At 36.8% G+C, this 15,846-nt stretch overlaps 1 protein-coding gene across 2 annotated transcripts in view; it reads left to right on the top strand.

Moving 5' to 3' along the window:
- MANBA (mannosidase beta) overlaps window positions 1-15,846 on the top strand; it is a 134,686-nt gene that overhangs the window by 71,125 nt on the left and 47,715 nt on the right. For both annotated transcript variants that reach the window (XM_007999408.3, XM_073017520.1), the window contains exon 8: window positions 14,307-14,458. In XM_007999408.3, the coding sequence (XP_007997599.3) occupies window positions 14,307-14,458 (152 nt within the window). The remainder of the gene's footprint in view (window positions 1-14,306; window positions 14,459-15,846) is intronic.

Here is a 15,846-nt window from a genome sequence, read left to right as displayed (position 1 = left end):
GGTTCCTCAGTTGCTGGTTCATTGAGTTACATTACTCAGAAAGAAGAGAAGGTTTGGGGGAAGGGGTTGGGTGGAAATTATTTCAGTGTTAGATGTGTTTTGTGTGGAGTGACTGAGAGACACCCAAGGAATAACATTTGGTGGGTGTTTCATTAGATAGGTCTTAAGCTTAGGGATTGCATCTGGGTTAAGGATATAGATGTGTAAGTCAGCAGAATGTAGATAATTGTAGCCATGGTAGTGGATGAAATACCTCAGGGATGGCACAGAGAAAAGAGGTAGGACAGAACCCCAGTCAGTCATAATAAGTAAAGTTGGGGTTTGGGGAGAAGCCTGTAGAAGAATCTAAGAAGGAATGGTTGACAAGGTGGAGGGAAAACCAATTTGAGTGGGGAGTCAGAAACCAGAGGGAAAGAGTGTTTTAAGAAGCAAAGAATGTTCAGAGTCTTGAATGCTGGGAGGGAGCTCAAGTTAGAAAAGAATTGAGAAAGATCCTTTAGATTTGGTGGCAAGGCGATTACTGGTCACCTTGATCAGCATGGAAATCAAATTGTAGTGGGTTGAGGAATGACTCAAGGAAGTAAAGATGGTGAATATAGGCAACTGTTCTGAAAATATCTGATTGGAAACTATGCCTAAACTAGGTGGTGATGGTGGCCAGTTGGGATCAGATTGGCTACACATAGGCAACTGAACAAATAAGTAAATATATTGAAGTGGTGGAAGCCAGCCTTTTCATGGATGGAGAAAGGTGATATCAACATAGAAAGGGGGAAAGCTACAATGGATTCGAATTGGAGCTAATAGTATGGAGTCATGATTTTCAGTATGTGTAGACAGATAGAGAAAGAAATGTCCATGTAAATGCATGTGTATGTGTGGGTAGACACACACACACACACACACACACACACACACACACACTCATATTTCCTAGCTCTTTTCACATATTTCCTAATCCTTTCTCAGAGTGCCTGGGAAGAGTGGCTCTCTAGTAGCAGTGAATGGATTTAGGACCCATATCTTGATCTGGAATACCACTCTGTGCTAAAAGCAATGAGGACTCTTTAGAGAAATGACTGATTCTCGAGCTGGAGCCTGGAATATCTTGCTGTTCCAGGAAGTAAGGAGGTACTCAATAATAATGTGACACATTGAAAGGACACAAGGGCCTTCAGTCTTCAGTCTTCAATCTACTATAATCTTCAAAAATGTCAAGGAAAGATTGAGGAACTGTTCCACATTGAAAGAGACTATGTACGAACTGGGTGCAGTGCAGTGATCTTTTTTGTCATAATGTTATTGGGGCAACTGATGAAAACTTGAATGGGGGCGGTCTCTGGGTGATGGTCATATAGGAGTTCTTTGTATTACTGTTGCAACTTTATTACAAGTTTGCAATGGTTTCAACATAGAAAAGGATACCATTATGAGAATGAAAAGCAACAGCAAAATCCTGATGGGAAGGGGCTGGTATCGAGGGAAAGACTAAAAAGAGTTAGAAAGCAGGGAGGCAGTTGAGAGGGCAAGGTCTCTGTGAGGTAGGAAATAAGAAGAGGATGGATTCGCTTTGGGATGAGGGGCTCTGTTTGAGTTGTAATAGTGGTGAAAGGTAACACATGGGAGGGAGGGATGCAACTTGAGGATGGAGGTAAATTTGAAGCTCTCTAGGACCACTTAAAGTATATTTTCTTTCTATAAGACTTGCAAACTCTTTTGTCAGTGGAGTTTTAGGGTGAAAAAGTAAACATGAGAAAGAAAGCTAGGGAGTTTTGGTCAAATAACATTTTATTTTTTATTTATTGTGAAATATAACACATACAGAAAAATACACAAGCCATAAGTGAAAAGCTTAATGAGTTATGAGAAAATGAACACTCGTGTAACTGTCATCCTGTTCAAGAAACAGAACATTAATTAGTAGCACTTCACACCTCAGACTCCCCCTTCCCTTCTGTGAGCCTCCCCAATAATGACCCCTGTTTGCTTCCCAAAGATCCACTGTCCTGACATCCATCACTAGGTTACTTTTGTCTGTTTTTGAATTTTATGTACATGGAACCATATAGCATGTATTCTTTAGTGTGTGGCTAATTTGGTTCAACATTATGTTTTTGACATTTAGATATCGTAATGCCTCCTTATCTGTGGTTTCAGTTACCCGTAGTCAACTGTGGTCTGAAAATAGTAAATGGAAAACTCCAGAAATGAGCAATTCGTGAGTTTTAAATTGCTCACTGTTCTGTGTAGCATGATGGAATCTCGTGCTGTCCTGCCCTATCTTGTCTAGGACATGAATGATTGCTTTGTTGAGCTTATTCTTGCTGTATACATTATATACCTGTTAGTCGCTTAGCAGCCTTCTCCTTTATCAGATGGAAAAAATCATAGTATATATGGGGTTCGGTACTATCTGCAGTTTCAGGCACCTACTGGGGGTCTTGGAGTGTATCCCCTGTAGATAAGGGGGGACTGCTGTTTGTTGTTCTTTGTAACTGTAGTTTGTCTATTTAAGTTGTATAAGATTTTATTATACTGCACATTTTGCTGTTGCAGTTTGAGTAATTGCCAGTTTTGGCTATTCCAAGTAATGCTGCTGTGAACATTACTGATATAACACTTGGAGCACATACGCCCCCAGTGGCCTATCTGTTGGGAGTGGAATTGCATGACTATGGAGGATGCATGAGTTCAGCTTTTTCGGTGATGCTAAACTGCCATCCAAAGTGGTTATATGAGACTTGCCTAGGCTCCTCATGCTCACCAGCACTTGGTACTGTGTCAGACGGAACATCGAACACTGTTTTCTCATCATCAGCCCCTGCTTATCTCACCTCTGTTGCTCTTGTTTCCTGATGGCTTTATTGTTACCATGGGCTTGCTTATGCAAAAATAATTCTATTTTAAATATACCTCATTGAAATCCATCTTGCTTCAGTTTTATATCTTTCTTTCTTGCCTCTCCTCTTCCATTGAGCTTAGAAACGTGTTTAGGATTTCTTTTTTTTTTTTAACTGAGTGTATCACCAGCATATTTGACTCAGACAAAAGGTCCGCGGGAAGTTACAGATTTTGAATGCAGCCCATACAGCAGAAATGTATGGAATCATGAAAAGAATGCAGGCACTCGAGAGAGAGGAAAGTGCTGACTACATTTCTTTGTGAACATGGCAGAATATTTTGATGACTAAGAATTTTCTTATGTTGAGTGACATTGGGGAAAATGGTTTAAGCAAGAAGGGAGGTAATATATTGAAAAAATGTCAACAGGCAATTTAAATATTAATAAATAACAAGATAGAAAATAAATGTTGAGATATCATAAATTCTGCCAAATAAATCATTGCATGAGGGACCTTAGAATGTGAGTCTGGGAGAGTTAGCTTTATCAGTTTGGGAAACCAAATTGATTTTTTAACAAAAGAAAACGTTTTGTGTTTTAAGTGGGAATGGGAGAGGATACTCTGGGTAAATGGAATAAAAAATCTGACCAATCAGTTTTTCCCATTTTCTGCCCAGGTTAACTCAGTGTTTTTATCCTACTAATTGATTGTACTGAATTGACTGGGTAACATGTTTTAATGAACTAATACGTATTTTTGAATGCTTATTATGACTTGCCTTTATGGAAAAACAGGAAACCAATTAGTTGATATTTCTCTTACACATAATTGATTTTATAAGAATTTCCCAGGTATTCTATGTATAAGGTATCGTTTTGCTAAAAGCAGCAGAAGGCTGTTGCTGTGTACATTTGATCCTGGGATCAAGCTTCTCCAAAGAAATTATTGTAGGAAAATAGATGTAATAATAGGTATTCTATAATCAACTAAAACTTGTATTTCATAGTTCCCAAGCCAGAAGAGGTGAATGATTGTCCATGGCTATTACAATTACAAAAACAATTGGGAGTTTTTTTTCATTTACAGTTTTTTTTTTTTTTTTTTTTAATGTTATTTTGTTGTTTGTTTTTTAAATTCCTGTCTTCATCTTTGCAAATTCCACAGGGCAAAAAACTAATGTAATACTAGTGGAATTTTTTCTAAGTGCTACTCTTGGCTCTCTAAAGACCTTAAAAGTACATAGCCAAATAATATGGAATTAAGAATAATCAAGGTGTATTTTTGTATTGAGAGGGCACAGAGATTAGGAAATGTGTCTCTTTCTGTATTAGGTTTCTAGGTCTATCATTACAAGTTACTATAAACTGAGTATCTTAAAATTTATTTTCTCACAGTCTTGGAGGCTGGAGTCCAAAATCAAGATGTTGGCAGAGCCATGTTCCTTCCAAAGGCTCTGGGAAAGAATTCTTCCTTGCCCCTTCCAGCTTCTCATCATTGCTGGCAATCCTTGACTTGTAGATGCATCACTCTGATCTCTGTCTCCACCATCATATAGCTTTCTCCTTGTGTGTGCCTCTTGTTTCCTTTTCTTATAACTATACCAGTCATTGGGTTAGGGCCCAGTATGACCTCATTTTAACTAAACTAAATATATTTGCAAAGACCTTATTTCCAAATAAGGTTACATTTTTGGGTGGACATGCATTTTGGGGGGACACTGTTCAACCCAGTACACTGTCCTTTTGGCCTTTTCCTTGTCAGAAGTTTTATTAAATATTTCCAAGATGGCTATAGGCAGTGGCTTCCTCAGGTGGGCCATAGGAGCAGTTAGCCCTAGGTGCAGACAGTAAGTGGGTGCCTTGTGTGTAGACTATCCATTGGCCTGTTTTTCATTATTACTATATACTGGCAATTCTATTAATAAATAATGCTAGTGATAGAATACTTCTCCTACCCTCTCCCTCTCCCAGTCTTATACTGGTCTAAGTTTTATCTGTGTGTTTGGTTACTCTTGAATGTTAATAATATACATGTATGCTTAGATTTAGCACACTTTTATTACTAGTCCTCTAATAGGCTTTATATTCTACATGAAAGTTAATTTGGAGTATTTTTTTTTTTTTTTTTTTGAGACAGAGTTGTCTCTTTTTGCCCACACTGGAGTGCAATGGCACGATCTCAGCTCATCGCAACCTCTGCCTCCCAGGTTCAAGAGATTCTCTTGCCTCAGCCTCCTGAGTAACTGGGATTACAGGCATGCACTACCATGCCCGGCTAATTTTTGTATTTTTAGTAGAGACGAGGTTTCTCCGTGTTGGTCAGGCTGGTCTCAAACTCCCGACCTCAAGTGATCCTCCCACCTCTGCCTCCCAAAGTGCTGGATTTACAGGCATGAGCCACCTCACCTGGCCTGGAGTACTCTTAGTTATACAGTCATTCCCAGATACATGAAGATTCAGCTTCATGCAGTCATTTTGAAAACAAATTTATAGCAGTTTGGAATTGTTTGAGCTTGCTTTGAACACAGTTTGCGCCTCCATTCCCTGTCCTATACATGCCTGTGTTTAAAAGCATTACAGATTAGAAATAAACCAATAGCACAGTGATTATAAAAAAGGAGAAACTCAACATAAGTTACTTCAATTCGATGTGATCTCTTGGAGTTATTTTTATGCTTTAAATTTACAGTTGAGAAAGCTATGGATTCTGAGGTGTAATGTGTAATATTTTGCTGGGTAAGTGCATGTTTTAGTTAATGTATGAAATATATTCTACTAATTTTAATGGTGTCTTTAGAATTGAAATTTATTCTTTTAAATTTGTTGTTTTAAAACTAAAGAAAGAGTCAAACTAAAACATGACATCAGTGGTATGCTTTAGTAGGGGGTGGCAGATATTGAAAAAAATACGTTGGAATTATTATTATTATTTTGTTCTTTTTAGAGGCAGGGGCTCACTCTGTCACCCAGGCTGCTCATAGCTCACTGCAGCTTTGAACTTCTGGGCCCCTGTGATCCTCCTACCTTATCCTCCTCAGTAGCTAGGACTACTACAGGCACATGCTACCATGCCTTGCCTATTTTATTTTTCTAGAGATGGGGAGCAGTTAGCTGTAGGTGCAGACAGTAAGTGGGTATTGCAACACAGCCTGCCATGTTGCCTAGGCTGGTCTCGCACTCCTGTCCAAAAGCAATCTTCCCGCCTCAGCCTCCCAAAGTGTTGAGGTTATAGGCATGAGCCACTGCCTGGCTGGAATTCTTTTTGACAGCACTCTGGACACTTTAAACAGAGATCAAATGTGTGAATTGGTCAGATAGGCCTATATTGAAGGTGGCAGAGTGGAAATAAAGAAGTCATTCTTACATTTCTGGAAACAGAGATCAAATGTGTGAATTGGTCATATAGAAGGTGGTAGAATGGAAATAAAGGAGTCATTCTCATATTTCCAGAAAAACTGCTGCAGAATGCACAGAAAATAGCTTCAAGGAATGGGATTATTATTTCATAAACCTCTGCCATCGTCCAGGATAAAAGATGGTGCATATGTGGCCAGTATTCACTGTGGAGTTCATGCAAAAATCAAAGAAATTAATCCCCAAAATTATTTCAGCCTCTTGGAAATTATTCTCTGAGCCTTGTGGAATTTGCTTTTTTGGAAACTCTTTTTCCCTGTGTGATTTTTTTATTAGAACTTTGGAAAAATTGTATTCACTCTTTCTCATCTCACCTCATTGATGGGAAAAGCTGCAGAAAATCTTCCCTAGACAAGATGGAAGGTTCATTATGAAGCTGGGTCACTGTAGAAAAATTTTGAAAAGTTATCTCAACTTTGAAGTACCATGTAATCCAAAGAAAATGTGGACACATGAATCAGCTCAGATATTTCACTCTGCTGTATGCAGTTCTCTCTTTGGAATTATCTTTTCTCCAGTGTAGTTTTAGATGACATTAATCACATACAAAAATATTTGCAAATAGTCAGACTCTATCTTGAACAATGTACAGTGAGATTCCCAACTTTACAAGTCTTCTTTGAAGACTTTGAAGGTAAGCACACAGAAATTTTGGTGAAGCCTATTTCCTGTGTAACAACAAAATATAAGGAAATTGACATTTACATAGAAAAAAGAATCAAATTTTGAAGAAGAGTGCCAGGAGAAACAACAAAGAGTTGCTGGTTTTCCATAGCTCAGAGAAATCCAAATTAGCAATGCCAAACGCCCCAATTGTTGTCCCTGAGAACTGGACACTTGTTCTACAGCAGTGAATCAAATAGTATCTGTGTTCACAATCATTTTCTGTGATTTTACAGAAGAAATACTTGAGGAGTGAGATTTTTTTTTTTTTAAATACCTCAGAGGCATTTGTAAGTAGTTTGAACGAAAGTCAAAAGAACAAAGGCATGGATATGACTGCATTTTTTGGAGTTGAATGTGATGTGGGATTTTTATGAATCTCTACCAAACTTATTATGTTTAATACTTTTCTAAAATATTTGCGTATATCTGGCCTCATCTGGAAGAACATTTCTGAGTTAAAATTAACAAAAGGTATTTTTCCATTAGCTATGACAAATGAATCAAATATTGAACATGTGTGTCCAAAGAAGATCAATTTTGAGAAAGTTGTTGACAGATTTTTAGAAGGTAAGGCTGAAAATAGCAAATATTATTATTTCTTACTATAGCATACCATTATGTATGTTATTCCCTTTATGAGTTTATTAAATATATTAATATAATCAGAACTTGAATATATTAACTTTTCCTTTTTTGTACTCTAATATTCATTTTACCTTTCAAAAAACTGGCATGATTATGCAAAGTTCAGTGAAAGACAGTTTTTAATGTCTGCATTCTTTTCTGGACATTCTTTTCTGGAATTATCATTATTCATTTCATTTCATTACTTCTATTGAAAATAACTTTGCCATATAGAAGAGGAGGTCTTAAAAAGTGATCCTATCTGGTGTCAGATGTACTAGACACACATCTGGCTACAAGGATAGATAACTGTGCCAATGTTAATGTTAATCTGTTAACTTCTGGTTGTGCTGTCTGCAAATTGCAAGGGCACAACAAAGTAATGTCTCTTGTGTCATCCTGCAGGGACCTGGTTGACAAGAGCTATTTGTGGAGACCCAGAGCTTGTTTTCTCAATACTTTTACATGCTGGAGCACTTTCAGAACAAAGACAGAAATGCAGTGTTTGGTTGTCTCTTAAAATATATGTAAAAGGATTTTAGCAGGTTTGACATTTGACAACGTTTAGAAATAAGTGGGTTTCTTTTTAAGAAGAAAATTGCCCTTTTGAAAATCTAGTGATGCTATTACAGTTTTTTAAGTATCTGATTACAAACAGCTGAGAAGCGGCCTTGGGCTTATGAATCAATGATTCATTACATATCATCTGTTTGGTCTGCCAGAGAAAGAAATTTGAGGAGTACCGTGTTTATCAGTCACGTACCTCTTAAGCCCTTTAGTTCAGATATCCTTAATTCTTGTTTGAAAGAATACATTCAACTATCCTGCACTTTTAAAGTTAATCCTTCTATTTTGAAAAGGAAATGTTTATAAAGTTAATAAAAATACAGATTTAGTGAGGAATTAATAGAAACTTCAAAAATAGATAAAAATTTAGAAGTTAAAATTTTTAATTTTCAAACTGCCCGACTTACACATTTTTTAGTTTCTTAGGTATTTGTACCTTTTTCATACCGTTAGACAATAATTTGCTTTGTTGGAGTGTTTAAAAAATTTTAGTCTCATATGAAGATTATATATTTACTTTGTATGCAAATATGTGTTACTCAAGGGTCTTTTCAAGAAATCTTTTAGAACCCATTATTTTCTCTGAAGTAAAATACCTGTTGTAGAAGAAGGCTTTTATGTGACTTCAAGACTGCCAGAGGACGTGGAAAATTACTGACACTTATCATAGAAGCAGGAGCCTTTCACTTGTCAAAGAATGCCCAGAGGGAAAGGTGGCTGGTAATTACTACTTCACCTCTGAGGCACTGTCAGGTGGTTTGGGTTCGTTGTCACCCCAGTCATAACTTGTTATTGCAAGAGTTGGGGGATAGGGAGAGATGTCTTTTTATAAGAACATTTGCACAGAAAGGAAAAATGTGCTGGAAAGTATTATGTTGTATAGTTAATAGAATTTGTAGCCTTCATAGATATTAAGAAATAAATAAATTCTATTTTCTGCGGTAGTGATTCTCAAATTTTTCTGGACTCAGCACTGCATTATACTTACAAAAGTTATTGAAAACCACAACATGCTTTTGTTTATATGGGTTATATGTACCGATATTTACCATATTAAATATTAAAACTGGGAATTAAATATTTACTTATTCATTTTAAATAACCATAATAAACTCATGGCACTTATGACTATTTTTATATATGACTTATTTTATAAAAAATATATTAACAAAAAAACTAGTGGAAATAATGACAGTTTTACGTGTTAGCAAGTCACTTTAATGTCTTGTTTAGTGGGAGACAAAGGGATTCTCATCTGTATCTGCCTTCAGTCAATTTGCAATATGTTGTTTCAGTTGAAACAGATTAAGGAAATCTGACCTCACACAGATATACTTGGAAAAGGGAAAAAATAGTCTTTTCAGATAAATTGTGGATTTTCTTTTAACAAATGATAGTTTCTTAAAGGTTAGTTGCAGTGTGAATTGCAACTAACCAATGAACTTTTTATTTTCTCTTACATTAAAATCCATTGGTCTATCTTGCACTTGGTTTGAATTCTTTACCCATATTATATGATATTGTAATATAATGCATTGGTTATTGGAAAATGTTTGTTTCTTGAGAGTTACAGATCTTCTAAATGTTGAAACATTTCCTTTTATAATATCACATTTGTTAATATCACCACTGATGTCATCTAAAAAGTTTTTTTTAATTATACTTTATGTTCTAGGGTACATGTGCACAACGTGCAGGTTTGTTACATATGTATACATGTGCCATGTTGGTGTGCTAAACCCATTAACTCGTCATTTACATTAGGTATATCTCCTAATGCTATCCCTCCCCCCTCCCCTCTCCCCACAATAGGACCCGGTGTGTGATGCTCCCCTTCCTGTGTCCAGGTGTTCTCATTGTTCAATTTCCACCTATGAGTGAGAACATGTGGTGTTTGGTTTTCTTATCTTGCAATACTTTGCTGAGAATGATGGTTTCCAGCTGCATCCATGTCCCTACAAAGGACATGAACTCATCCTTTTTTATGGCTGCATAGTATTCCATGGTGTATATGTGCCACATTTTCTTAATCCAGGCTGTCAATGATGGACATTTGGGTTGATTCCAAGTCTTTGCTATTGTGAATAGTGCCTCAATAAACATACATGTACATGTGTCTTTATAGCAGCATGATTTACAATCTTTTGGATATATACCCAGTAATGGGATGGCTGGGTCAAATGGTATTTCTAGTTCTAGATCCTTGAGGAATCGCCACACTGTCTTCCACAATGGAAATAGTTTACAGTCCCACCAGCAGTGTAAAAGTGTTCCTATTTCTCCACATCCTCTCCAGCACCTGTTGTTTCCTGACTTTTTAATGATCGCCATTCTAACTGGTGTGAGATGGTATCTCATTGTGGTTTTGATTTGCATTTCTCTGATGGCTAGTGATGATGAGCATTTTTTCGCATAAATGTCTTCTTTTGAGAAGTGTCTGTTCATATCCTTTGCCTACTTTTTGATGGGATTGTTTGTTTTTTTCTTGTAAATTTGTTTGAGTTCTTTGTAGGTTCTAGATATTAGCCCTTTGTCAGATGAGTAGATTGCAAAAATTTTCTCCCATTCTGTAGGTTGCCTGTTCACTCTGATGGTAGTTTCTTTTGCTGTGCAGTAGCTGTTTAGTTTAACCTGACAAAAACAAGAAATGGGGAAAGGATTCCCTATTTAATAAATGGTGCTGAGAAAACTGGCTAGCCATAAGTAGAAAGCTGAAACTGGATCCCTTCCTTACACCTTGTACAAAAATTAATTCAAGGTGGATTAGAGACTTAAATGTTAGACCTAAAACCATGAAAACCCTAGAAGAAAACCTAGGCAATACCATTCAGGACATAGGCATGGGCAAGGACTTCGTGACTAAAACACCAAAAGCAATGGCAACAAAAGCCAAAATTGACATCTAAAAAGTTTTTAAGTAAGTATCTACTACCATAAGGTAGTAGATACAAGTTTTCCCTAATCCCAATTTTTACTTGAAAGTTTGAGTTTTATCCTTAGCCACAAACACTGCCAGTTGTTTTCCTTGAAATGATAGGCTCACTTCATTCATTTCTAGAGAATGTCTGCCAAGTATCCAAGTCTGAGTAACCATCGGTTGTCTGTCAGGCCTTCTATCAAGTAAAAATGGAGTGTCATGAACAAGGCCAATTCAGCTTACATACAACTCTAATAATGGCCCAGAGGCTTTTCCTCCAGCTATCTATTGTGAATAGTGCTTTATGGGTATTGCTCATTTCATAATACAGGGTATTAAAATTATGCATACTGAGGGTTGGGATTTAATGAAATTAATGTTTACTGCCTTATCAAGGACATTCGTAAGTGAAACTGGCTTTTTTCATTTTCCTGCTAATACATGAATGTGAAAGATGTAACGACTACTAGCAATTTGGAGCTACTGCCTTGATTCCTGCTAAGGCAGCAGCAGTGTTACCTACCACTGCTTTTGTAACATCAGTGCCAATGTTAACACAGTAATTACAGGATAACCCTGAGATTCAAATAGTTATTTAGTAATTTGAATATTTCAGCACCTCTTGTGTATTGTTGCCAAAAATTCACAGAAAAGATGATTTTTGATGATTTATTGTGTTGATAGCAGACAAATACAAGCAAACTGGCAAGTCCATCTATATCTGGAGATTCACTCATTCGTAAAGCAAAAGTATGATTATTTCAGATGAGATATCAGGCCAGTCTTCATACTGCAGTCAAATCTCTCAGCTGGATGAGTTACTCTGTCATTGCAAAGTGGCAGTGCTGTTATTTCCTTTGCTGACTTTTCATCTAGTAAGCATTCTGCAATGTCAACAGTGCAACTATCTCTCAGCTAGTAAGTGTACTTCTCCAGCCAGGAGTGCATAACTAACCCTGTAAGATGCTCCAGTGGGTTTTTCATGTCTGGTTTGAAAAGATGTAATAAACGCGGTTTGACTTTTAATGAGCTTATCATGTATAAGTTTAAATATTCAATTCTCTTTTCTTCATACTGTGAATGATTCATCTCAATGAGACACTACAACTTAACTGGCACCATAAATATTATTTTAAAATGTTTCATTGCATAATGCACAAAAAGATAAGTTATTAACATCCATAAAGTTGAGAGAAAGATGACTTTCATCATAATTTCACTTCTTATTCATAATTTTACCCAGTTTCTTTAGAGTAGATTCTTCCCTTCCATGAGTCAAAAGACTGTCTGATATGTCAGTTTCACTTTTTTCAGCAACCTTATAGACAGATAGTGTTAGAGGTTGAGAAGGTAAGCCTTCTTTTTTTTTTTTTTTTTGAGACGGAGTCTTGCTCTGTAGCCCAGGCTGGAGTGCAATGGCATGATCTTGGCTCACTGCAACCTCCGCCTCCCGGGTTCAAGTGATTCTCCTGCCTTAGCCTCCCAAGTAGCTGGGATTACAGGCATGCACCACCACACCCAGCTAATTTTTGTATTTTTATTAGAGACAGGATTTCACCATGTTGGCCAGGCTAGTGAGAAGGTAAGCCTTCTGATCTCATTTTGACAATTTATCCCTAAATTAGAAAAAAGTATTATAAATAAATTTTCTTTTAGAACAAGATAAAATATTACTAAAGTGTAAAATGAGTTTCAATTAAAATTAGAATTTGTTTTTATTTGAAAACTTGAAAATATTGCTGTGAAGAGTAGTACCTACTCCTTTTGTGCTTCTGTGTAGTTTGCAAGGGAAACTTTGGGGTTCAAAGTAAGAATTTATTGAACAACAATGAGGATACAGAGATTATAGCAGGAATAATCAAAGACAGCTATTAATAGTAAGAGCACAGTAAAAATACTGAGAACAAACTGAGTTAATCTCTGAAAATGCACTGCTTCATACCATAAACCTCTGCCACAGAGCTACATCGCAATGGAATACACAGCACATATTCCATTAGCTGTCAGAGTGATGAAGTAGGCACACATCATGTAGTCTCTGGAAAATTCCACTGACACTCAGAGACTGAGAGAGATAAAGGCAAATAGTGTTTTAGTTTTACTCTAAGTAAAGTCAAGGACCCACTGAAAATCTCCAAGGGACCTCCTGGAGTCCCCAGGCCACACTTAAAGGACCACACACTCTTCTAGATATTGGAACCCACCATCAATGGTGTTTTAAAAGTCACCTCTGAAAATCACTGTGCATTCTTGACATTTTGCAGCCCTGAAGCAGAAGTGATCATCGCGTGTCAAGATCCTCCTTATCCAGGACATATTCTGTATCTTCTTGTAAAGTTAATTCTGATATCTTTTGTCATTTCATATAAATAAAGGCAGGAGTCAGGAAGCAGAATGGTGGACACTTTTATTACATGAAATAATTTGACTAATTCATTCACTGATTTTTTAAATTAGAGAAATGTGTGCTTTTGGCTTAAGGCTACGCTTTATTGGTATAAAATGTTATCATATAAACTTGATCCAATTTATAGCTGGCAAGAATAAAGATTTTGATAAAAACGTCAAAGCTTCTCTATCTGTGGTCTTGCTGCCCATGCTTAACTGGGGGAAATCCTGGCTAGGCTGTCACCAGGATGGAGCCTCTGCTTCCTCTCCAGCGCACCAACAGCACAGAGTGCATGCTCCTGCCCCATCTACTTCCATTAGAACACCACATACATCTCCAGTCAAGAAATCAGAGCGTGCTCAAACATTGAGTTTCATGTGTAATTAGGATTAAATTACCCATTAAACAAAGCGATTTTATGGTAATGTGTTACTAAGATTGCAAAGTTGTTAAGTTATAACATTTGATTCTAAGATGGATGTTTGGCTACCTTTTAACATACTGAAATGAGAATGTGTTTTTCAAAGACAGGATTTTTTTTTCTATTTTTTTTGAAATAGCATGTTTTTGTTTTAATTTAGAAATGTTATCTTCAAATTGTCTTTTTTGATGTTATCACAAATGCCTATTTCATGTGGAAGACTACAGTAGCTCTTTAGTAGTTTCTATATTTCTCTTTTAAAAGGGAAATAACAGATGCTAGCAATAATCTATATGTGTATATTCCTGAAATGTACATTTCCACATTATGTGCTTCATAGTAAATAGGAAAATTTACATTAAACTACTGAATGTACGTTTTTCAAAAAGGTCTGCTTCTTTTTAAAAAAAACTACTTTGCTTATGTTTTAAATTTGATATTCATCATTTAATTCTGTTCATTGCAGGTTTATTTTAGGACAGTGGAACTTATAGAAGAGCCCATAAAAGGGTCTCCTGGTTTGAGTTTCTATTTCAAAATTAATGGATTTCCCATATTTCTAAAAGGCTCAAACTGGATCCCAGCAGATTCATTCCAGGACCGAGTAACCTCTGAGTTGTGAGTTATTGTCTTTCTTTTCTTGTTCCTCTTTTAATTAAAAGTCCCGCAAAGCTTGAGATTTACTCATTTTTACTTTCTTTAGTCCCTGGGTAAGGAACTAACAGGTAGTATAGAATTCTAGATGATGGAAACTTTAGAATGGATAGGATTTTAAAAATCATATATTCCATTCTCCTGGGCTACAGGTGGTCTTAGAGCTAAACTATTTGAGACTGTTGAAGCCATTCAATTTTAGAAAACTATTATATGTTTACTCTGGAGAAATAAGAAAATGACTAATTAGTATTTTGAATAGTTCCTAAAAAATATTAAATTCAACTATTTTCATCTTTTCAAATGATACCTTAAATGTTTTTGAGCATGGTTTTGAAAGATAAGAACACATATTTACCTTTCTTCTTTTTTTTTTCTCTCTTCTTTTTTTTGAGACAGAGTCTCACTTTGTTGTCCAGACTGGAGTACAATGGCAGAATCTCAGCTCACTGTAACCTCTGCCTCCCAGGCTCAAGTGATTCTTCTGCCTCAGCCTCCCAAGTAGCTGGGATTACAGGTGCAGGCCACTACTGCCCAGCTAATTTTTGTATTTTTAGTAGAGACCGGGTTTCACTATGTGGGCCAGGCTGGTCTTGAACTCCTGAACTCAAATGATCCACCTGCCTTGGCCTCCCCAAATGCTGAGAGTATAGGTGTAAGCCACGGGGCCCAGTCCAATATTTACCTTTCTATGCTAAGGTATTTGCATATTCTTTTACTTTTATCTTAACAAAAGAACTAAAAAAAAATCGTGTGTGTTATGGAGGTGTGGTTGTGGGAGGGTGGGGAGGAAACTGAGAGCCAGCTGGTCAGAGGATACAATGTAGCAGATATAAAACGAGCAAGCCCAGAGATCTGATGTGCACTAGGAATATAGGTTAAAAAAAAAAAAAAAAAGTGGTCTTTATAGGATTCATGCTAAATGAGTAGATTTTAGTTACTTTTGCCACAAAAGCAAAAAAGAGTGGCTAACTATGTAGGACAGCAGTCCCAAACATTTTTGGCACCAATAACCAGTTTCATGGAAGACAATTTTTCCACAGATTAGGGGTAGGGGTTGGGGGATGGGGAGATAGTTTTGGAATGAAACTCTTCTACCTCAGATCATCAGGAATTAGATTCTCATAAGGAGCATGCAGCCTGTATCCTTCGAGTGCACAGTTCACAATAGGGTTCCTGCTTCTTTGAGAATCTAATGCTGCCACTGATCTGACAGGAGGTCAGGTAGCAATGCTTGCTCACCTGCTGCTTACCTCCTGCTGTGCTGCCTGATCCACGGTCCAGTCCGTGGCCTGGGGGTTGGGACCCCTATTATAGGATGGTAAGTACGTTAGTTTGTTTCACTATAGTAA

Source organism: Chlorocebus sabaeus, chromosome 7 (assembly GCF_047675955.1).
Source record: "Chlorocebus sabaeus isolate Y175 chromosome 7, mChlSab1.0.hap1, whole genome shotgun sequence".
NCBI lineage: Eukaryota > Metazoa > Chordata > Mammalia > Primates > Cercopithecidae > Chlorocebus > Chlorocebus sabaeus.
Note: the sequence above shows the minus strand (reverse complement) of the source record. Positions and strands in the feature narration are given on the sequence as shown.